The 24,922-nt window shown below is 37.3% G+C and overlaps 1 protein-coding gene across 1 annotated transcript in view; it reads right to left on the bottom strand.

Moving 5' to 3' along the window:
- Positions 1–3,833: 3,833 nt before the first annotated feature.
- RDX (radixin) overlaps positions 3,834–24,922 on the bottom strand; it is a 41,162-nt gene continuing 20,073 nt past the window's right edge. The window contains exons 4-14 of the mRNA XM_066989808.1: positions 21,416–21,511; positions 19,119–19,393; positions 16,547–16,630; positions 15,917–16,063; positions 14,367–14,463; positions 13,555–13,718; positions 12,786–12,916; positions 9,669–9,829; positions 8,878–8,970; positions 7,215–7,457; positions 3,834–6,241 (exon numbers count right to left, since the gene is read on the bottom strand). Of these exons, the coding sequence (XP_066845909.1) occupies positions 6,077–6,241; positions 7,215–7,457; positions 8,878–8,970; positions 9,669–9,829; positions 12,786–12,916; positions 13,555–13,718; positions 14,367–14,463; positions 15,917–16,063; positions 16,547–16,630; positions 19,119–19,393; positions 21,416–21,511 (1,656 nt within the window). The 3' untranslated portion in view covers positions 3,834–6,076. The remainder of the gene's footprint in view (positions 6,242–7,214; positions 7,458–8,877; positions 8,971–9,668; positions 9,830–12,785; positions 12,917–13,554; positions 13,719–14,366; positions 14,464–15,916; positions 16,064–16,546; positions 16,631–19,118; positions 19,394–21,415; positions 21,512–24,922) is intronic.

The following is a 24,922-nucleotide window of genomic DNA, read 5'->3' as shown; positions in this document are numbered from 1 at the left end:
AAAGAGCAAGAGCTGTGTTTTCAAATGGTACAGAGAAGCGTGACTGGTACTTGAGCAGCATGACACTTGCCTGATACACTGGTCATAAGAGAAGGGACCCAAGAATTTAAAACATGAATTAAACTGAAGAAAAATTATCCAGAATAAGAAACCAAGTAGGAGTGGAGATTAATGTTACGAAGATTTCTCACGGCTTCAATTTTTTTCTGATACATGACAAATCTTGCTGTCCTATCCCAAATCCCTAAAATACTGAATCCAGTCACTCAAAACAGAAATGAATTTATTCCCTATAACAAAGAGGAGGGCTGGATATACCAGCCTATGTACTCTGGATGTCACCCGCACATTCTAGACTTACTGTGTGGACAATCAAAGTGCACTTGGCAGAAAAGTTTTCAGCTTCAGCCTCAATGCAAATGAACCTCTTTCTGGCAATACGACTGCAATTACCATATTCATAGATTAATTAATCAGAAGTGTTGTTTAAATAAAAGTAAAGCTAGACTATTTCAACTCCTCAAGACGATGTATTTTAAGAAAACATTTGACACTGAAGTCAGCCTTTTACTAGAAGCTCAGCTTTGTAGAAAATCATTGAAATCATGGATTAAGATGTTAAACCCTGTATCAAAAGAGAAATTGATGTGGATAAGAAGTGTGAAAGCTGAGGCCACATGGAGCTGTGAACTTGATATGAGAACCTGCAGAGTTCCGTGTATGTGGTCACAGAGCCTGTCACGAGATCACTGTTTCACGTGGGTTTCACGTTGCTGGAACAAGCAATGGGGCAGCTAAAACCATGAAGGTAGAAAGGCTCTAAAGCAAAATCATCAAACTGCAGAGGGTGCCTGCCGAAACATAACAAGCAATACAGTGGGCAGTCTGGGTACACCTGGTTTTAAAGAACTCCAAGATCTTCCAGTGCTCATCAAGAGGCCTCCTAAAAGCCTTCAGCTAAATGTTCAGATAACAGCGAGCCCTCTGGTGTAAACAGGATAGTCTAAAACAAACAAACAATACAAAGCAATGCAAAACCAAAAACCAATGTCCTACCTCTGAGCTTGATGTCTTTTCACCTGATCCACTTATCCAGAGCTCAAGGAACATTAACTCTCGTGCACACGTGCATTAGGAATATCTGCACCAAGCAGGCCACCTCCTTTCAAGTGTATTTCCGTCTCCCCTGGTTTCTTCTGCTGCCTAACGCCTACTGCTGTGAACAGAAACTCCGATATGTTACTTACAAAAGCCAATACAAGCACATCACTGAATCCCAACAAGTCAGAGTGTTTCATTTCCCTTTGCTAACTTTCCCTACACTGTGAGCTATGTGGGCATAAGCTTCTTCTCCCTGCATATGTGGAATACTGCAGGCACTGCTGCAAGTATTGTGGTCTCTTATTGTCAAGCAACGTGATTGTTTAGATTTGGAGTTTTGAGGGGAAGTGTTTTTTGTTGTTGGCTTTTTTTTTTAGTCCTCTTCATTCGCATTACATGAAACATCTATACTTGATAGTGTTGGCAATCTCTACTTGGGTAAGGCAAAAAAAAAAACAAAAGTATTCAAAGTTTCACTAACCTCACTTCAAATTAAAAGTTTATCGACTCAGAATCTGCAGAGTAAAGCGAACACAAGCGACAGACTCCACCAACCAGAAGAATCAGATAGCTGGCCTGCACCTACAGATCTGGACTCAGCTCTGTGAAATGAGAAGTGCATCACTTTCTAACAAACCAGCTGCTGAATTTGCTAAACAACTCACAGCATCCATAAATTTATTCTGAAAGAATAAACTGATGAGGCCTTGACATACATGAATACATCTGCCAGTTAAGGATCCTACCTCACCACATGGCATTTCGTTTCTAACAGCCCCCTACCACCGTGAGCTTTCACTATCATACCGTCCCTCCCAGCCCTGAGATGCTCCTTGCTGCTGGCTGGGTCCCCAAACTGGGAAACGGCCCAGTCGTGTAACACCCAGCTGCTTGCAGACCAACCGGCTTGGCAGGAGAGGTGCCGCTTGGCCTGCCTGGGAGCAGAGCAGGCAGAAGCTAACCTGGGAGGCACGCACAGCAGCCAGAACCATCCCCTTGCCATTCTCCCAGATGACGAACCAGCACAGCATCCCAGCTGGGAGGCAGGTCCGCTCACCTCTAAGCACAGCTAGAGGAATACGCTCTGAAGGGTCAAAAAAGTATCAGTTTGTAACGTTGATCCATTGACATTTACTATATTTTCCTAAAAAAATCTTATCCGAATACATTATGCTGTGCATATGGGACTACTTCTACTAATAAGTGAACACTGCATTAGGCTCTTTTGAAAAGAAGCTTTTGATTTTTTGGGTTGACAATTCCACCCAGAAAACACTCTTTCATGAAGGCTAGGATCAACCGCCTCATTCCATGGGAATACATCACCTTTGTTAAAAACCCCAGTTCTTGAAATTAATTTGGTGTCTGAGGGAGAACAAGATATTTTGGACTTGAAGACATGGAAAATGCTTGCATAGAAGTTCCTTTTCAAAAGCAAAAGGTTTTTAACTGATCATTTTAATCTATCTGTTGTCATTGAGAGAAAGAGAGAGAGAAGTATCGTTTCTTAAGTTTAGTCTTTTGTTTAGAAGAGACCTCCCTTCTCCTCAGAGGTGGAGAAGCAAAGTAACCTGAACAACCCTGGAGAACATGTTGTAAGAAAAAGGCAGAAGCACAATAATGCTCCCCAACTAGCATTTAAAAACGTAAGCATAAGCTTTGTTCTGTTTTGGACAAAATAAATGGAGTACGAAACATGTAGTTGAAGATCCAACCAACAGAAAATCCAAGTTCTGATGTGCAGAGGGACCTATTTATATATAAGAGACAAAATCTCTTCTTTCACATTGAAGCATTCTAAGTGATTGTGTTAGTCTGGCCTTTGAATAATGACACTTCTTTTTTCCTCCATCTCAAGAGTGTACTTAAAGAAGCCACTTACAAAGCACTTACCTCCCCTTTCAAGCACAATATTCTGAGTTACATACCTATGGCAGAAGCTAACAAACAAGAAACTTTAACCTAATCTCCAGCAGAAGGGGTTTCAGGAAGGAAGTATACACTAAAAACGTACACAATTAAAAGGATCAAGTACAAGCGTTTTAATTCATCATAACAATTCTACCATACAGAGTAACAAAAAGAGTTATGTGCTTGCATTTGAGTGCAAGGGCAAACAAACACAGGACCGAATAGAAAGTCACCTGAGAGGAGGCCCAATTTATGTGAGAGCAGATTAATTTGTATACTTACTTAGGCAGGACTGCTCCTGCCCTTCTCCTAGTGCAGTAGAGGGGTGAAAAATTATGAACGTGCCATTACAGAAAACACACAGCTACGCATGTATCTGACAGCATTGTCTACTATAATGTGTAATATCATGAAAAAGTTTCTCAATGTTTAAGACTTTGACTTAAAATTACGTTTCACTTATCCTGGGGCTAAGCAATATGTAGGCAGTGATTGAAAGTTCTTACATTACCCACAGATTTCTTATGTGGCCAAACCACCCTCAGCTCAGGAGAACTAATATGCTCTGACATTTCAAATCCCATTCTGAATCGACAACCGCCAGTGCTTTCTCCCAACTGTATGCAGCAATTTCATGAGTACCATTCTCTACAGACAACTTAATTTATTTTTATTTTTAAATTTCAATTTGACCATCCTGTGAAACAAAAGACTGATTACCAACATTTGTACACTGCTCTGGAAAAAGCCTAGCACAGTGCATTTAGTAAAACTGACAGAAAAAAATGTGCTTTAAATAACAACAATGGACCTCAGAGAAATTAACTGTATCTCTTTATTGTTAACCAATGAATGTTATCCAAAATAGTAGATGTAATTGTAGCTTAATTGTACAACACAAAACAGGATGCTAAAGGAAAAAGCATGTGGAAAATTACTTCACCAAGTAATCATTAAATGTGTTCTTAGTACTTCTGCACCAGTAAGTGTTCCCAAATGCTGGTGACAGCAGCTATTACCACTTTGTTCATTGTGAAAATCCATAGTACAAATGGTTGTTCCTGGTTGTTTTTAGAAAAAAAATCACACAGCTTTATAAATGGATCTAATCCATTTACCCCTATTCTATATACTGTAGATTTATGAACAGCAAACTTTACTGGTATTTTTCCCCCAACACTGAAACTGATGTATCAACAGTAGTGCACACTTTCCAGGAAAAAAGAAAGAACTCCTTGGAAGCAGTGTGTTTCACCTGCTATGGCAAACTGTTCAAATACTTTGGAGATTTGCTTATGCTTCAGTGTATGAAGCCTGTGAAACAAGAACTGTTCTTACAATGCACCGCAAGCAGAAACACCAGCTTCCACCAAGCAGCATTTTGAAGCACGTGTACACCATCTGGACATCAGTCCTCAAGGTTAATGAGATATGTTTAGCCCCACAAACCAAAAATATATTAATGTATCTTTATTTTATTTTCATGATGTCACCCCACATAGCCAACCTTTAACTGCAAAATAAAAAAAAGCCTTAGTTGGACTGTTCATAAGAAAAATTAAACCTATTGTGCATGAAAAAAATGTTTAATAAAATGGCAAATTTTAATAGATAAGTGTAAATTTATGAGTGCATAATATCAAACAGAAAAGAGCTGAACCATCCTCAGAGAAAGCAGGGTTCTTCCATTGTGCATATTTACTAGGGTACTGCAACAGAAGGAACAACTGCAGTTCATATTAACTGCGAAGGTATTTCTAAAGTTCATTTTCTAAGCAAGTTTCTCAAAGAAAAACATGAAAAAAGGAACAAGTCTCCTTCTCAAGAGAGAAAGGACTTAATGATTGACATCAGATACAACAATTACAATAACAGCTTCAATGAAAACTGAAGCTACAAGTACTTTTACTCCAACTCTGGGAACTTTCATTTTTATTTGGAAACCTAAAACCAAGTTAATTCATAAGCACCTTCTACACCCCTCCCAGAAGATAGTATACCAGTGACAGGTTGCAGCTTTAAAAAACATACGATGTTTTCACAATTTAAACTCAACAAAAGGCAGTTAAATAACATTTAGCATTATAAATCCATCTTGAATTCAAAGAAAATCCTAGGAGTGAGGGCTCCTAGCATTTGTGATATTACTGAATAGTGAGAGTCAGTTTAAACAGAGCTTTTTTCCCTGGTGTTTGAAGGACCAGTCATCATGTATGTAGTAGTGAGGTAGGATACTGTCCCCTCCCTGGGACTGATGTTTTCATATGCTCCCTTGCCAGAAAGGTCCAGGTCTCCCTACTGCAAATAAAATAATTACAAGCAAATAGCTTACAAAGCTTTTTTTTTATTATTATTATTTTATTTTGCTGCATTAGAACATTTTGCGCATCTAAAATAATCACCTAGGCAAAGCAATACTTATTCAAGCCTATTCGCAGCCACGTGCTGCCCACAGGTAGTGTTCCATTTAAAAAAACATCTCCTGGAACTACCACCTGCCATCCAGACCTTTGTGAACAGGTAGGCAAAGAAAACCATCAATGATGACAGGACATGAAACACCAAAGAATTTGACTTGGGAAGGAAAAAAAATGAGAAAAAAAAGAAACTGAAAGTCAGTGATATCAAACTCTTAGTGGTGTAGCTACATTGAAAAAACGTAATTTCAAACTTCATCATACTGAAATAGTAGTACCTATCCAGTTTAGGTTCGGCTCCATTATTCTTTCTATTTCTTAAGGTTTAAGCAGTATGTACACTTGTCAGTCAGCATATACTTCACATCAGTTTTCAAAGAAAAAACTACAAAACAATAAAACTGAAGACGTGATGGGGGAGAAAAAATTGCTATTATTCTCCACACCCTCCCCCCGCAGAAGTTACGGATGACAGACTGCCTTACTGTTGAATAGCTTCCCATAAATTTGTCCTCTGACCACTGTAGTCACACTGGTATTAAGTGCTTTGGCAAAGTGGGGTGCAATCCATCAAATATGCAAAGACCTGCTTTTATCTCTGTTGGTGGTTCAGCTTTACGAGGAACATATATGCAAAATAACAGCTCTCACATTGCTTCAAACTCATCGATACGCTGCTTTGTATTGCCTTGTCGGATTTGTCGAAGTGTCTTGTACTTATCACGGCCTGCTTTAACATTCTCAGCATGAAGGACATCATTTTGTGTTTTCTTGGTTTCGTCTCTGGCTTGAGCCAACTCAGAACTTAAAGCCTGTTGAATAAAATATTTGCATTTGAGTCCTTTAACTAATCTTTTAATGATTCTGGAATTTCTGATAATATCTATTTTGCAGCTTGGAATTTCTTGAATGCCAACTAATGAAATACTTTCTGTAACGTTCAGTAACTAAAGTTGAGAGGTCTATCAGAAAGACTGCAGAAGGAAGAGAAGAGCAGCAGCAGCAGCACAGGATTCTTTCCTTACAGAAGCGTGAGCATCAAACTAGAAAAAAGGCCTCATACCCTAACATCTAAGAAAAGAGGGAGCAGCAGGAAAAGGCAGGAGAATGATCTTATTTCTATTTCTGCTTGACTAAAGACAGCAGAGTCATCTCCCTGATTCTGTCAGTGACTGTTCAAGCAGAAAAGATAAATTACCGAATCACACTACTAAGATATTGCTGCCAAAAAAAGAAGCAACTTCTCATTTATTTCCTTTCCAAACAGACATTTCTTAACTCAGCAAACTGTTACCACTAATATTAGATTATTATACTTTGAGAGATGCTTTTAGAGATAGACTAGCCTACAAGTAAATGCTCTTTTTCAGGGAATTAAGATTAATCCTAAATTGGCATATTTCAGTTTTTGCATTTACAAAGTCTGGGTTTATCTGAAGTTGCTCAAATACTATTAAGCAAGCATCTGATCATACTACTTAATTTCAGAAATTTAAAAAGGAAAGCATCATGTTTTAGCATTCGGTGTCCTGGGCATTATAATAATTACTAGAAATCTTTACTGTCCAGTATGACAACATAGTAATACTTCTAAGCTATAAAGCATAATCTTACATCCAGCCTTCCCATTTCTTCTGCTGCTAGAGCACTATGAAGGCTATTGGTTAAATAGCAATAAACCAAAATAAATAAGGGTGTTTTCATAACTTCAATGAGATTTTTGACAAACAAAGAATGAAAACACAAAGCCTGAATTATGTCGATGCAACTGTAAGCCTTCGTTACCTGGAGTTGTTTCTTAACACGTTCATTTTTCTGTGTTTCTGTTACCCGTTCTTCCTCACTCCTGTGATTCATGACACCATCAGAAGACAGCTCTGCGCTGGCTTCAGCATTGTTCTCATCATGTTCATCGTGTTCGTTCTCTGTTGGAGGAATAACTGGTGGGGGAGGAGGTGGAGGAGGAGCAGACATCACAGATTTCAGTTCTTCTTTGGTCTTTTCCAAGTCCTCCTGGGCTGCAAAAGCCTAAATAAAGTAAACAACACTTAGCATCTTTAAAACTGATTTATATATAGTCAGAAAATTAGAAAGAAATATTTGAGGTGGTTTTAGATACAGGGAAACCACTTCTATAAATAACACAGGAAAAGCTTAGATGCTGAAAGCTGTCGAAGAGAAAAACAGGGTAAAAGAGGTATGACTAAAACCAGCTATACTATAGGCCCATTTAGTCCACCCATTTCCAGCAGTAGCCATAAAAGAGTGAGAGAAAAGTCAGAAAGGAGGGTAATATTTTGATTACTTTCCAACTTTTCCAGCCTCCAGAAATTTGAGCCTCAGGGACTTCCTAAACAAAGGTGATGTCCTTGAATTTCATATTCAACCAGAACTTTTTTAAGAAATTGTTCAATCACTTTCTAACCTGTGTATACAGCTAGTATTCACATTCCATAGTCAATTACAAATTGTGAAGAAATATTTTCACAGAATCACAGAGTGATAAGGATTGGCAAGGACCTCTGGAGGCCATTTACTCCAAACCTCCTGCTCAAGCAGGGACACCCAGAGCAGGCTGCCCAGGACCATGCCCAGGAGGCTTTTGGAGATCCCCAAGGAAGAGACCCCACAGCCTCTCTGGGCAGCCTGTGCCAGGGCTCCGTCACCTGCCCAGCACAGAAGTGCTGCCTGGTGCTCAGAGGGAGCCTCCTGGGTGCCCCGCTGTGCCCATGGCCTCCTGTCCTGGCACTGGGCACCGCTGAGCAGAGCCTGGCTCCGGCCTCTCTGCACCCTCCCTTCAGGGATTGAGGGACACGGATGAGATCCCCCTGAGCCTCCTCTTCTCCAGGCTGAGCAGCCCCAGCTCTCCCAGCCTCTCCTCACAGCAGAGATGCTCCAGTGCCTTCATCATCCTGGTGGCCCTGCCTTGGGCTCTCTCCAGTATGCCCAGGTCCCTCTGGTACTGGGGAGCCCAGAACTGGACCCTGTACTCCAGGTGTGGCCCCACCAGTGCTGAGAATTTTGTCTTAAACTGAATTTTTATTTAAATGATCGTCTCGTTACATTTGATGTGCCTTCGTTCTAATTCTGGTTCCTCTTTTTCACCACCACTCATGTTTTTTTATGCCTCTCTTGACGTGTTTCTTTTCCAGCACAAAGATCCAATCTATTCCATTACCACACGTACAGAAGCCATCTCAAATCTTTGATCACACCTTTGTGGTGAGATTTCCCCCTCTCTCCCTTCATGTCTATCTGCTACTAAGAGATGACTTCTATAAACGTGTTAACTGACTTCAGAAGACTGGAGAACAAAAACCTTTAAGAAAAGCTTCTCTGAAGCCTAAGGGAGTAACAGACCCAACCCCACGGACTTCCACTGGTATTCCTGCACTCATCTCCCTTAGTTTCTTTGAAGTTCTGACTTCACACAGCATGAGCTCATTACTTTGTGTTGCCATTCTGAGGCTTCCTCCTCTTTTTTTTTCTTGGCCTCCTCTAGAAGTGCAATCTTGGCAGTGAATTCAGCAAGTTCTGCTGCCTGAAACAAAAACAAAAAAACATTTAGTTCAATACTATTTTGGTTCTGCCTTTGACTATTTTCCAGTTGGATCACAGCAGTTATCCATCACTTCTCTGCTTATTCAAAACAGAAATTTTAAACATACATGACAGAGGGAGAGAATCAGTAACCTTGCATGATAGGAATAAGTCCAGAGGCATACATAAATATACATATATATACACACACATACACGTATGTCTGCTGCACTTCCAAACTTGCTGGGAAATAAAGAGCTGCAGTTACAAATTATTGTTTGGCATTCTTTCAGTTTAATACAGCTTTAAAGGTTCCACCAAAAACCTGATGACTCTGGATCACAATCTCAGCACTGTCAAGCTACATCTTACCTTCAGCATTGTGTGCTGACTTAGAAGACAAAATGCTGTTTTATAGTTGAGAAATGCTCTCCTAAAATTTGTGCCTCTTAGTTAGTACGTGCAAATCTTCAAACAGAAGCTATCTAACACAGACTATAAGAAGATAACGCTGCAAAGAGTAAAATCTAACATAACGGTTTTATTATTTTTTTTATACTAAGTCCCACAGCAATCTGTAACAAAGCATGGAGCATTTCACGTACTTGTCCATTTTACAAAACAGATGTAACCAACATCAAAGTCTAGATTTCCAACTGTATTTTTCCCTTTGTTTAATGTAGGGTTAAAGATTCTTACTAGTTGCTCCTGGTTCTTCATTTGATCAGCTGCCTGCTTGGCTAGAGCAGCTTTAGCTTCTTCAGCTGCTCGACGCTCTTTTTCCAGGCGCTCTGCTTCTTCTTTTGCACGCTTTCGTTCTTGATCCAGTTCTAGAGCTCTTCTAGTCTGTTCCTCTAGCTCTGCCATAGGGAAAGTTTGCAGACAATACATCGTTACTGAACTCCTACTCATATGTAACACAGATAACAGCCGTAACACACTCAAAATAAAGTAAGGTAGAAAACTGACAGATTTACAAGGTCACCTCAAGTTAGCCTGACTTAAGCCAAGAAGAGATGTTAACATGTTCCCCAGAGCTACACTCCAAGCCTGATTTTTATTCTCCCTGTTTGAAACATACGTTGGATATATTTCATCTCACTTGACTGACAGCCCAATGTTTCAGAAAAATATCAACTCATCTTTATTTAGTTCTATCACTAAGTGTATACTCCCTCTCACTTATATGAGAAGTTTTTATATACAAAAAATCTTGTTACCATAAAAAAGGCCAGAAAATCACCTACTCTAGTAAAATGCTTCAAAAAATACCTTAACTGCAACTGACAATTTAGACATGCACCTCCAAAGTGACCCACTGGAAAGATCAGAGAACAGAGGCAGCTTCTAAAAGATGCAAAGAGGAAAACCTTAAATCAAGGAAGGGGTAATAGTTGTCTAGCTGCCTGGTTAGCAGAACATAACAAGCTAACGGGCTAAACCATGATATAAGAGAAATAGGAAGAAACAACAATCTACCACTTCTGTAATTTCAAAGGAAGATTTGCACAGGGAACTTTGGTTTTTCTGATAATCCAAATCTGAAGGCCAGAATCAGGGGCACGGCATTACAAATATGTTGAATTACCCAAATGCAGTGCTTATAAAATTAAATAAAATGCACAAACGTTTTAAAACACTATTCAAAAGGACAAAGTCTTCCAGTGAAGATGGAAAACACTTAACTACCGTATCAACTACAGAACAAAGGCACCATTCATATAAACACTAGTCCATATAGGAAAAGAAGGCTAAAGACTACTAACACATGGCCATTATGTACTCTATAAGAAAATGAACTATTTCCTATTAAATTTACCAGAATATAAAATAATTTGTTCAGAATCAAGGAATTGTTTTTTCGTACTAGTTTGACAGTTATGCATTTATACTCTCCTACAGAACAGTTTTCCTAGTAACATACATGTTAAAAGAAATACTAACAAGTGATTTCTATTGTAAGTAATTTACAACTAAAGGTATTTCCAAATGAAGTGCGTTATAACAATTTCTAACTTAGCAAGAGCATTATTTTTTCTTTATTAAAATGAAGATCGAGTATGCTGCTTAACTCAATACAATGTAACAATTCCAGACGAAAAAAATCCTATTCTGATTCCTATCCCTTAATGATACAGACACACTCAGAACAAAGTTAAGCTTTGTAAGTTTTCTTCAGTAACACAGCTCTCAAGAACTCTAAGTTACAGTATAATTCCTGTCAAGTTCTCCAAAAATTAATGGTTATGACATGCTTAACAGAGATTCTGATGTCCCGTCTTTGGAAATGCAACAATTGGAATATGATCACCAAGTCAGAGTAGCTCTGGAAACACTGCTTATTTTTAAGGTTCCGTGATGTCTATACTTCCGTGAAAGAGATTTCAGCCGACATTTTCCCTGCTGAACATTCTACCCAGGATTGCGTTTTACTTCATTTAAAATTTGGACCAAAACGTGATTTTTTTTTTTTAAATAAAGGAAACATGGAACTTATTTCATCAGATCATCAAAAAATCCAGAACACAAAGCCCACAGAATAAAAAGGCTTTAACCTTTTCTCAGAGAAGCTCTGTCATACTCATGATTTTAAGCAAGGGCTGGAATTTGCAGAGGGCATCCGTTACATCAACAGGAGTGCCTTTTTCAGTGCCTGGTGAAAAGTTTCTGGGTTTAGTCAAATTACAAATGTATACACATCTTTCAAGGACTTGTGAGACGTACTAGCTACTCACTGTTGTTTACTGAAAGTGTGCCTATGGGTTTTTTTTTTTCCCCTAGCAGAAGGGCAAACACCTGACATCAGCAGCTGATTTAGTGATGGAGACAATAATATGACAGTCAGGCGAACTGCTCACCGTGCTGCTGCTGATGGTAACTTTCATGATACCACACAAAACAGCACCAGGAGATGCTACAAAGCACTGGAAACTCACTATCCACAGAATTAAACCTTCACAGTCACCCTGACACTGTGATCTGGGATAAAAACCTCTCCTTTGAACAATTCCAAAGCCCAGCTTGTATGTCAGTTGTCTGGGTGTGTCCAACCTGTTCTGCACTGAAATACTGAGAAGTACAGAGGTAGAGCTAGAGAACAGTGCCAGGCATATCCAATTTATTTGCACAGATGCAGCCACTGATTCTCTTTATTACACTTGAAGACACCATTTGTGACCAGAAGAGAGAAGAATGGAACTTTTATGAGTATGAACCAAACCTGAAGCAGAGAGTATGGAAAGGAGCGAGCGGAAAGCAGCTGAGGCATGGACCGTACAGAGTAGTTCAACACAAAGAGCCGTGATTATTCACTAAATATAGCTTATTCACTGAAATCTGACAAAATTTTAGTTCTTTAAAATTCTCAAATCTTACAAGGGAATGGGAAAACAAAGGGCTAAGGAACTTTCAAAGGAAAAGTTACATTCAACAAAATCCTAGACGAATTACGTTGAATCTTCAGGCCCCCTCCAGCCCCAGGTTTTCAGCATGTCAAGTACTTCACAGGTTTGAGTTAAACTGTATATTGATTATCTTCAGTTTTATTAAGAAAAGACTCTTACTAAAATTAGGAATTGTTTTCATATGATGCACATGCATACCCACACACCCTAACTTTCAACTTTTAACATTGAAAAGAAGAACAGCTCTTCTTAAATCAAACCATAAACACACCATTAAGTTTTGCTGTTATTAAAATAAGTTGGAAAAAAACACACAGAAAAACATATACCAAGAGAACTGTGGAACCTCACTACCCAAATGAACTAAACAGTGCCATCAGCTATAACAAATCCAGGACCAGTAAGAGCTCACCTTTCTGGGCTTTCATTGTTTGCTCTTCAATTTGTCTTAAGCGTTCCATTAATTCTTCCTTTTCACGCTCTATTCTTTCCTTTTCCTTTTCTGCTATCTCCCTTTTCTTCTTCTCATTTTCTAGTTGTGCCCTGAAAATATTAGAAGTTTTTTTTTTTAAACCTCAAGCAGATTAAATTCTAGTCTTAGGATTCTGGTAGCATATTATTTTAATTTACTCAGCTAGTACGGAAGTACATAATTCTAAATGTTTTGAATTCATTTTACAATGCAAACAGAGGAACCAAGTTTCATTATTTCAAAATGCTTTACAGAAAAAAGGATTTAGGAAAAAGAATTGCTTAGCAACCCCGGTTATGGCTCAACCGGACAAATCCGAAACTACAGCTACATTTTTACACAACTGATGTTTCATCTGGGCTAGAAATAGCAACTGTCTTTATTTTTAGAGTATACAAAAGGTAAATCATGATATTCTTCACTGAACTTGCTTTAACGGTTCACCTGTAGAGGATAAAAGTCCCTAAGAATCAAGCAGAGACTTAAAACTGTTTCACAAAAAGACTTAATGAGAAACAACGGTACAGCTACTATTACTATGCTGAAAGCTCAACAAGGATACAGCTCTCTATTAAGACAGGTGAACCATGTTACAGAAAGAAAAGCAGACATCTTTTCTAGAATGCTAGGATGCCTGATATTCTATGACTTAGTTTTTTTAAAAGGATAGAAGAATTTTTCTTCTGTTTCATGAAAGTTCGTTAATTACCTTTCCAATTGTTTCTGATGTTTCTCCTCTCTAGCTTGGGCCTTCATCTGTTGCACTTCAATTGTATCAGGTTTCCTCCTCCTCATGTACAATTCATGATTTCCCATACACAGTGCCAAAATCCGCTTGTTAATTCTCAGACGAGGTGCATAAAAAACAAAATCCTAGAAAAATAATTGCAGCATATCCATTAATCTAAACACTCAGTTGTGATGAGACTCAAAGTATCCCTGCAGACCTGCATTTGTTAAATTTTAATTTACAACCATTTTGACATTTCTCTAGTGAACGATTCAACACATTAAGTCTATAAACCTAGTTACTGTAAGGAACCTGCAAGATAAATTCAAAATCCCATCTGGTTTCCTCTACGTAGAGGTTAGCTATTTTACCCAACATTATTTATTTAAACTTCTAAATGTAACGCTATTCTCTGTTTCAATATGTAAGTTAATGCTTTTCCCCAGAGTTTCATGAAAAGTGCTACTATAACGCAAGCAGAAAAAAAAGAGGGTACAGGGATTTTAGCATGCTACACTGCAGCTTTTCAGTTTGTCACAAAACATTAGTTGGTTTAAAAAGGAAAAGGAGAAAAAAAGAAGAAACCTTATCAGAACGTCAGCCAGAATGAAGAGAGGGAAAATAAGCATACCAAATTTCACAATTAAGGCTTGTTTTTGATTACCAACTATTTTATCAATATGAAAAATAAATGCCATACAAATATTTACTCATGCCACAGTGCCAGAGCAGGTCCCTTAAGGCTTAAAACTCTTGATATACAAAGGCATACTATTCTACAAAGTACTTACAGGGGCCTTTTTGTCAATTGGCTTTATGACAAACTTTTTGTCATTAAAAGAGATGTTTCTTATTTCACTCCATGGAAAACCAATCTTGGGTGTCAACCTTCAAAGAGAAAAAGTTCTCATTAAAAGAAACGATGTGTATTTCATTTACGTCCACTAATGCATAAGACTTCATTTTGTACTGTTTTGACTATCACACAACTACATACACAACAGTTTAAGCACATTTTGGTAGACAAATCCATATGCTGCTACAGGCCCATCAAATTAATGTTTCATATTAATGCAGCACTGCAACAGAAGGAATTCAGAAATTTCAATTGGAGACTTTTTCTACTATCATTAAATATATGCTAAACATCACAATCACACACTGATTCTTTATAAGTCATTGATAATTTCCCCTTCAGTAAGAAGGGTAACTATTTCGATGGGCATATACTCTTAGAAAAGTCTGACATCCCAAAGACTGAAATTCAATTAGCCTTCAGTAATGCTGTACTTTGTTTTTAACTCAGCTGTAAGATACATGTTCTTACATTCCTGAAGTTCAAACTGAATTTCATCCATTTGTGCTTTAAGTAGAATTAAGTCCTGGAACAGTTCCAATGCTTTGCACGAACTGTGTAACTAAGTATTTTTCTCCATGGGCACAAAAAGTTTTTTTCCAGTTTATATTAACTACAAGTATTTAAAAATGTTTAAACATTTGATTGCTAACTATCAGGAGTAAAATAATAATACCAAAAAGTAGCTGATCATTCAACCTGATCTGAACATTTCCTGAGTATTTTCTTCATCTTTCAGGAGTTATGTTGCCATCTAATGGCAATTAAGGCTTACAGAATTTTGTTGGGGAGTATATACATCAGAGAGCATGAAATTACAGTTCAGCTGACAGCTCTTATCTGGTGTTGATACATCATGTTTTACTTCAAATCACTGTGGAAGTACTCTTAACATCAGATACTAATAATAGAAGTGTCTGGAAAGAAACAAAAGAACGAGTCTGTTCTTCTTAAGTTTTGTACATTTTAGCTTTCTCTCTCTTCAAATAGAGAAAGAATTTGATCTCTTTATCAAGATCCAAGATCCATCTATTTTCCCTGACATTTAAAAGGTTTTGCTTTTAGAATGTGAAAAACTTTGGTATCTAACAGCTCTAATCCCAATAGCTGTTCTTGCAAAATGCTTCTCAGACATACTGCTCAGCTTCTCAGCGTCCTTTTCATTTTCACTGAAAAGGAAGACTTGAGAGAGTGAGAAGTACAGAAAGAACCCATACAAAAATGCTCAAGCTATCATAAATTTATATTGCTAAATATGGATGTAGGTTTACACAGAACTGTTCTGCCGTTCCCTTCTTTTAAGTTGCTATTTCTTCTGTAAAATTCAAGTATTTCAGCAGATAATTTCTATCTTTTACATAGATTAGAAAGAAGGCCTTTGAGAATCTGTTTTGCTGATGTTCCTGAAACACAGTAAGGTATTTTTTGTATAATCTCGGATAGGATCTCCAAAGACAGAATAGAAAATGAGTATTAGCCACTTACTTGTCATCGTGTTCATAAATATTCAGACCCAAAGCATCAACTCCTAACCACAACTCAGTTCCTTTTTTATTCTTTATTTCAAAGTAGTTGACTCCATACATTTCCAAATCTTGTGCTATCTTAAGGTATTCCATCATAGAATCTTCCCTGATGAAAAGGGGAAAAACAAATGTAAACACACAATGTGGACGAATCAAAAGTACACTGTAAGAATAAGGGAACTGCAGAGTAACTAGTGTGAAATTTCAGTAGGCATCAAACCCCTCTTCCATGAAATTCACATGTACATTGTCTTAGGTACTTGTAGAGACGGACACCCTAATACTCAAGTACAGTTTAAATCACTGCACTCTGTATTTTTAGCCTGTGGACTAACAAAATACTAAATATATTTTAGAGGTAGGCGACTGCAGACAAAAGCAGTTGACAGCCTTACCAGAAATCATGTAGGTAACCAATAATCCAACTGGAAACTCAACTCTCACCTAAGCTTTTATGGAAGTTTTTGATAACTGGCTATACCAGCCAGAAGAGAATAAGAAAGACATTTCCAAGCAAAAATAACACCTCATAAAATACATTCTAATAATAATAAAGTCCTAAAAGGTCTTGGAACATTTAAGCAATTACCTTAGCATTCCCCTGTGCTCTTCGTGCCAGTTCTGTATTCTTTCTTCCCACTGTTCTTTTGTCAGTTTGTGCTGTTCTAATACTCTGTGAATAGAAATTGTCATTAAATTACACTGACAACCATTTTTTTTTAAAACCTTATGGAATAACACATGCTTTAATTAAGGAAGTTTAAACATTACTTCCTATATACTCACCTTTTTAACCCAGACCCAGAAGTTTTGAATTTCAAAAAAATACGTATTTTAAAATAGTGTGAATTCACTTTTTTCATTGTATTATATACTCTGAATTATAAAAGTGACAGCATGGCATATCTCAACTTTCAGTAAAGCCATAAAGCGTAACGTTTGGAACACTCCAAAACACAAACCTATAAAATCCTCATACAATAATGCCACGAATTAATCTCTATATATTCCCAGACACATTCAAGCTTTCATTCTGCTGTCATTTGGAAGAAAACATAGCACATTAAAACAAGCCAGCAGGCTATGTCTTTTTTTTTCTTTAAACCTATTAAAATCAGTATTGAAGCAGTTTCAGAAATTTGACTAAGTTTCTCTGCAGCAGGCTGCAATGATGGAGATATATTTTGACCTACGTAGAACTTGCAACATACTACTGCCGTAAGAAATCAAAAGGGTATGGTGACTTTTTATGCTTTTACTCTATGTGGCTAGCTTCTCAAGCATTCCTTAGAGAAATTATTTTTAAGGGCTATTAAATAAAAGGAAAATAAGACATTCTTACTAAAAGAAGTCAGAACAGGTTTTTTTTCCTTCCTTTCTCTTTACTCAGGAAAATAACAGTTTACAAGTTTTCCCTACATCTTTAGGGAACTACAGTAAGGAATAAACAGAGTGATGCAGAATGTACTGATGCAGTATTTCTATTATAGGATTTCTCTCACTCATTTTGCAACTCTATCCCACATCTAGGTACGCAGCCATCTCATCATTTGGTCCCCTCTGCTCTTTCTTCACATGCTCCTGATGAAACATGGCTAGCAGTTATGCAAGTACTGCTCTGACAAAAAAATAAATCAACAAGGAATTTCCATCTTGTTGCTACCCAACTCAACTTTTGAGCCAAGAAGCATGTTCACTGGTCAAAATACTGCACAACTCTACAGTTAAGGAGAACTGCAGGTCTTCTCACCTTTTTCAGTGAAATTTTGCAATGCTAGTCTATTTCTGGAAACAAGTATTTTTGACATTACATTGTTCTGAAGTACCTTAATTAAGTACCTGTCAGTTTTCTGGCAAATCTCTGGTGACAGGAGGTGAAACAGGAATAATTGTGTTAGAATGAATACAAAAGATGTGTGTTCACTCAGTGCAAACTGGCAAACTGTTGGTTGAAAACATGCTGGGAAATCAAATGAACATTAGTCTACTGAAAAGGAGCATCCTACGTATTTGAATTTGTGCTGTACACAAGCACTCCGGTGTTCAGAGGCAGTCATCACAACTAAGCAAAGACCAAGATTTGTAAACTACCACGCTCAGTATGGAGTTGTACTGTTTCTTAATCTCCTTGCATTCCTAGTACAGTCTATTTTTCAAGAAGTGTGAAGACTTCACTGTCACAAGAAAGTATGCAACCAACACCAAAGTCTTACCCAGAAATGTTAAAAACCTGAAACATTTTCAGAAATATTTTTTTCAATACTTCACAATCCTTTGAAATGCTTTTTTGCTAGCTAGAGAGTTCTAAAACTTAGCTAATCAGCTAATTTCTACTTTTAGTTTTCAAAAAGACAGAGCATATGAATTTCAAAGAAAACACAAATTATTCCATGGTTCTCATCTCTTTGAAGATGCACTAGTGTTACACATTTAGTAAGTACACATTTGTTGACAATACATCAACATGGAATAATTTACATTAACAAAACTATCTAACTTTGTATATTTGTGTTGCAATGCTTCTCTTGATGCCAATATATGTCAGGAACATGGTTTCAACTGTGAAGGGGAAAAGCAGAACTATAATCTCGGTGCTTACTTTTCCTAAGCACTTAGATGAATGACTAATACAAAAAGGTTCATGCTCAACAGTAATGGCAACAGTTGATTTTCTAAATTTTCTCTCCAGGATATCATTTTTCTGCTCTGTATTTAACTTATAATACATTTTAATGATTTTCAGGAATTTATTATTATTTACCAAAACTTTTTGCATAAAAACATCAAGAACTGAAGAAAAAGAACAGGTATTAAATAAACCTTAATGACTTATGTTAAAGGACTTTGATTTCAAGCCTCCGGGAATGATAGATCATTTTATCTATTTTGAAATACTTTGGAAATGTGATCCACTAAAAAACTGTGGATGGGACAAGAAATAAAACCCATGAGAATCTCATGAAACCCATGGCTGCGATGCTTTGATATTTAGTCAGAACTGGGATATCATTTCCTCCTAAATTCTACTACTGCAACATGCATCTCTTTAAGAAAGTTACCATTAAATGCACATTTACACTTAATATTCTCACAATAAGAAGTGTGCTGCAAGTTTATATACAGCAGATGATGCAAAAGCATATATTTATGGTCTGTCTCACCGCTGAGGGAGGAGTCTGTCATTGGCTAGGTAGCCTAGTTTATGTATCTCCTTATTGTAATCTCCATACTTGGACTGGACAGCGTAAGAAGCCAGAAGAACTGCAGTTTCTGGTGGACAATATATCTCATCATTTAAGATAGCTTCTTTGACTTGCAGGAAGAAAAGTCTCTGTGTTATTTCCTGAATTAACTCTTCAGACACATCTTCTGGAAAAAACTTGGCCCTGAACTTGAACTGCAAAGGATTCTCTTTCCTTACATCCTGCTGTGTTACCTAAGGGAGGAAAAAGAAAGTAAAGTAAATAAGAACATAAAAAGAGCACTAAGTGCTATATCAAAAATAAATAGCTTGGCTGTAAGCTCCCGTGCACTGAAATCCAGCACTTCTTGACAAGCCCACAGTACAACTCACTAAGGATTCACAGGGTACTGCATCAAGTACACCAACTTGCGTAAGTTAGACAATTTTGAAACATTACTCAAAGGCTGTGGAAGAGTTTCGTGTAGACTTGTGTGTATTTATTTATCACAATAAAGATCTGGAAAAGAAGTTGTAAATACATACAAAAAAAGCTATATCCATGGACAAATTGCAATAAATATCAAATTAGGTTTAATACGATTTCTTTACCAAGAACTACTGCACATTAAGTGTAAAGCTGGATTCTTTTACAAGAAATCTTTGAACTACTGAACTAAGCACATGTGCTTTGTGCCAGTGGAAAAACCACGATTCTATCTATCACATTTTTCTAGAACTTATGGACATGCCTTATCATCAGGATTTTGGTGAAGAGATCAGATGTGGTCAGCTTACAAGTTTTAAACAGCTGTCTACTTCAAAATGTTATTTTTCAAATTTCTGTATGAAAAATAGGTCTCCTGTTTTATCTGAGCTCAGCCTTCAGAACTCACTATGATTAAAACAAAAAAACAGAAGTTACAGTAATCCTAACAGCAAATAAGGTGATTATTAAAAGGTACATTGAGAATAAATCTCAGACCTCTCAATTACACAAGCACTTTGTTATGTATTTAATTTTACGTGCACAAGTAGTCCTTTTAGAACTTCACTACACGTGAAATCATGTTTGTTTGCTCAACTCATAGGAAGTATCAAAAGTTATAAATAACAACCATTTAATCACGTACCTAAGGCAACTTAAGCATTACATTTCAGATGTTAATTTTAAATCTTTTGCTCGCTTCCACTCTTGCCCATAGAGCTCTGATTTACATATACTGTATTTCACTTTAAGCTCACCAACGATTAGTTCCATTCTTGCCATAATAAAACCATATTTGCACATCTATTCCGTGATTAAAAGGCAGTTCTCTACCTTAGCTGAACTTAAAGAAGTCAGTACACCCTTGCTGCTCCTGAACAGCATGAGCAATTTGACTTGCTAAAGACCTTTTATAGAGTAACTTTTTATGTACTTTTAACTAAATGACACATCAGATAATGTAGTTCTGCCATTTGGACTAACAAAATGTTTGTAGCAGTATAATGTTTATTGCACAAAACAAGATATAGATATTAAATTGTAGGAGACAGCTTTGGTGGTTAAACTCACTAGACTCATCAGAGGAGGAGTAAAGATTATATAAATGCGGTAGGACCTACTCCTAAAAAAAATATTTCCTAAAATTCAAGGCAACAAACGTATTCTTGATAAAACTTAACTCAAAGAATCCCTTTATTCAGTAGTGCCATTAATAATCTGACAGCCAATATTAAAAAGTGAGAACCAAACCATAGATAAAATTTAAAATAAACAACCTGGTTCCCAATAGCTGGGAGATACTAGGTGTTCTGTGCTGTTGGGGAAAATAAAATAAAAATTATCCTACAATTTGCATGTTGGATTTTAGATACCTAAACAGAAGGTTAGGAACCTACTATTGGTGCCTTGTTCAAAAATCTATAGCTATATACATGCAAATTTCTCAAGCCCAAATACTTATAAACACTTATTCTATTACATTCTGCCACCTGAAAACAAGACAATCATATGAATGGAAGTTTTCTTAAAGCATACATCACCATGGTCCTGGAAATACAGAAATGACTTTCAATCGTTCTCAAATTAAATGTTGATGCAGCTTTGCAATACGATTCTGTTCTTTTTTAACTAATCAAACTCAACACTGCATTTTGTCATTTAAAGCAAATGAGAAACAACTTTTTGACTAAATTTGAAGCCAGATATCTTAACTCATAACATCAAAGCATCAAGTCTTATAAAAGCCTATTTAAAACTATACATTTGTCTAAGTGTCAGGAAATTATTACCTTTTTATTTAGCTTCAGCCAAGTTGAGTAGCCTTTGCTGTCCACATACTGTAGCCCAAAAAACCAGACTTCACGAAGACCAACGGTTTTTACCACCTAAAGATAAGTGACCCAGAATCATCAGTAATCTGTACAGCAGGTATCTTTTATGGCTAAGTTGTATAAACCAACTCAAATTGAAATACAATGAAGTGTTTAACATAAAAAATAGGAGCAAAACACGTTCTACATAAACTCAAACACCGTGTTGCCAAACTACCAGCTGGAGTGTGCAGCTTACTGCATGTATCAACCTCAGCACCTAAGGAATACAAGGCAGCAAACAGGACCCTGATCTTTGAAATCAGGTCTGGGAAGTGATCTGGAGACCTACAGACAAGTCAGTCCACTTCAACAAAAGACAATCGGTGAAATTATAGTAAAGAATAATACTTGGGGACAAGTATGATGTAGAGAGGATGAATCACCTCCTTAAGATATTTTTGAGATCTTCTGAGTTAATGATAAAAGGGATAAGAATGATCTGGCTGATAAATCATACGTGGATTTCCTATAAGATTTCTGATCAGGCTATCACCAATGGCTATTAAAGAAACAAAATGTCCTTGAATAGAGGGAAGGCTTTTTATGGATGAACTAGTTAAAAATAAATAACCAATTCCAACAAAAGACACTGATTATTTGTAGTGCAACCACTAGGGAAGTCCTACAAGACTTCATGTGTGATCCAATAAAAAAAACAAGAAGAAATTGATGTGACAAAATCTGCTGGAGAAAACATTCCATAAAGATCTCCGAATGAACAGTGGGCAAAAAAGATGAACTTCAATAAAAGATGATATTTAATAAAACTAAAATACTGCGCACTGAACACAACAATTTTAATCATGTGAACAGAGTACTTGTTGCAAAGGAAAAAAACTACAATGACGTCATATTATTAAACAAGTCTGTGGTCTTCCCATATCTCTAACACTACATACAGACTGGTCGTGTCACTTTATAAAAGGATGTTTCAGCACTGGAAATGTTTCAGAAATGTTGAAAGGAATGATCAGTGATATGGAACATTTTTAGCATAGACAAGACCAGAACTAAAGCTAGAGACATGGAGAAATGAGGAAGGGGGAAAAATGATATATGTCTTTAAAACTTGTATGGCACATAGAAGGGAAATAGAGAATGATTATTTGTTATTTCTCATGATGTAAAAATTAATAGAATCAACTGAAATCATTAGATAGCAGGTTCAAAGCAAACAAAAAGGAGCAATTTTACTACACAGCATATAATAAAACTGTGGAACTATCTTGCGAGTCTTTTGCACAGTGAGAGTACACACGGATTCAATAAGCAATCAATCAGAAAGGTCCAGCAAAGATTATTAAACAAACTGTAAACTCTGGCTCCAAAAGATGCGGTATGGCAGTACTTACGTATGTTCTCAGGCTGGACCATGCTGGCAAGCTGGTTTATTGAAGGCTGTTTTATGGAAGCATTCAGATGCATGGGAAGTAAATAGAATTTTACCCATAGATCCTCCTCCACTTTTAAGTAGTACTAGCGGGTTGCAAAATTAAGATTTGGAAAATTAGAAAAATATCACAATTAAGGCTGCTGTGCAAACTTACTTCTGATCCCCTGCATATGTGTATTATTAATAGTCACTTAAGTGCACCTTTTTTTTCCATCCTCTACTTTCCACCTTCAAGCTCCACCAAGGCACAGAATGGACAACGTTCATGGATCCAAACGGATTCCTTAGCGAACAATTATTTGCTGTAAATTCCTACATTTTGTTCCTGCTTTGGAACAACTGAGCAAGTTTATGTTTCTGCTATTGTCCAGAGTTAAATCTGGTGCCCTGCTGCTTCTTTTGGCACAGATCTCTGGTGTGATGCTAATCAAACTACTTATGGCTTTAGCAGATGACTCCGAATGCTCTTTATTTTGCAGCTGTCCAAGTCAAACCTCGGTACCTACTCAGCACTCTGAGCTGCAACATCAGTCAGTAAGAACTGCAGATGTTCAGCAGCTCTGCCCACAAGGCGTAAGGAGACAAGTGCTTATGCTCCTGTCAAAACATTTCACTCTCACTGCTAGCCACTGCCCTTCAGCTGAGAAGCACGTTGCACATTATTCAAATACATACAGGTTGCCTTCTGCAAAGTTACACATGCTTGTAAATGAATACTGAACACAGCTTACACATGAGCTTGTTTTACCTGAGGAAATAAGGAAAAAGCATGGTCTGTCGCTGCTTCTCAGCTCAAAGAAAAGGATTTCTGAAACTTTGTAGCATGATAATATAAGCACTTATACACAGCAGTGGTGTGATATGGCAAGTACGCAATGGGAAACTTAGTTTGATTTATAATTCAGGCTTCAAAAGATTTATTAGGTAGCTTTAGGCAAATTTTCATCACATCTGTAGAACAGATTTATCCACCGTAATATCCCACAGCTTGACAACTAACAGGTAATAAAAACCTCTCGGCGAAGAAAAGTGACTAGAAAACAGATACGTGTTTTGGCAGATCAACACATTCACATGAAGAAAACCTAGCAAGAATTCCATTTAGCCAACCACTGAAAGATCGATCATAAGGGAGATTTCTGAGATACTCAGAAAGGAGAACTGGGGTTTAACTTGAAATAAAGGAGACAACTCTCCCGTTCTTCCTGAACAGAAACTACGGGAAACCAATTCTGCTGCTTGGTGCTAACACCTTACTGCAAAGAACAAGGCAACCCCCACCACTGCCACCAGACTGGAAAGGCACCCACCCCAGGATTCTCTCCCCTAGGAAAATCAGAGATGATAGATTGGTTGAGAAAAAGAGGACAGAACTTGCCTTGACCATCCTGAGCACTGGCAGGACAGACAAAAGGACTAATGATAAATATGTTAAGACACCTCCTGAAAGAGTGTGGAGTCACTAAAATAAATCGGTTTGTGCAATAAGAACTTCACTACGTTTCACAGTGGAGGAGAAAAGAGAAAGCCACAGCCATCAGAAACACTGAATGCTAGCAGATGAAGAACACACACAAGGAACAGGAAACAGATCAACTCCAGAAAACAGCAACTAAAAAGTTGAAAGAACCACTGACTGAAGAAAGGACAAGTTGTTCACCAAAAACAAAGTAGCACTAGACAACAGCTAAAATCATGAACAGGTTATCTTCTGCAAGCAAGAGCTAACAAGTCACGTCCACCATCTCTACATGAGCCTGGCAAACCAATCATCTCAATAACAGTGCTCTTAAATTCCTAGAGAAATAGCATATTTTTTGTATGAAAACGCTACGTTGGGTGTATGATACAGTTCAGCTCTTGATGTTACTCTGTGGAAATCACGTACGGATTTAAGATCACTCTGAAAATATTTCTCTTCTAACACAAAACCATGCTGGTTGATTTTGTCTGACTTAATTTTCAACTTCAGCTTCCACAAGTTGACCGTAAGAGCTTGTGAGATGTCAAAAGCCACACAGCAAGTTAAG

This window comes from Anser cygnoides, chromosome 1 (genome assembly GCF_040182565.1).
Source record: "Anser cygnoides isolate HZ-2024a breed goose chromosome 1, Taihu_goose_T2T_genome, whole genome shotgun sequence".
Classification (NCBI taxonomy): Eukaryota; Metazoa; Chordata; class Aves; order Anseriformes; family Anatidae; genus Anser; species Anser cygnoides.
The sequence above is the reverse complement of the archived record's forward strand: the minus strand, read 5'-3'. Positions and strand labels throughout refer to the sequence as shown.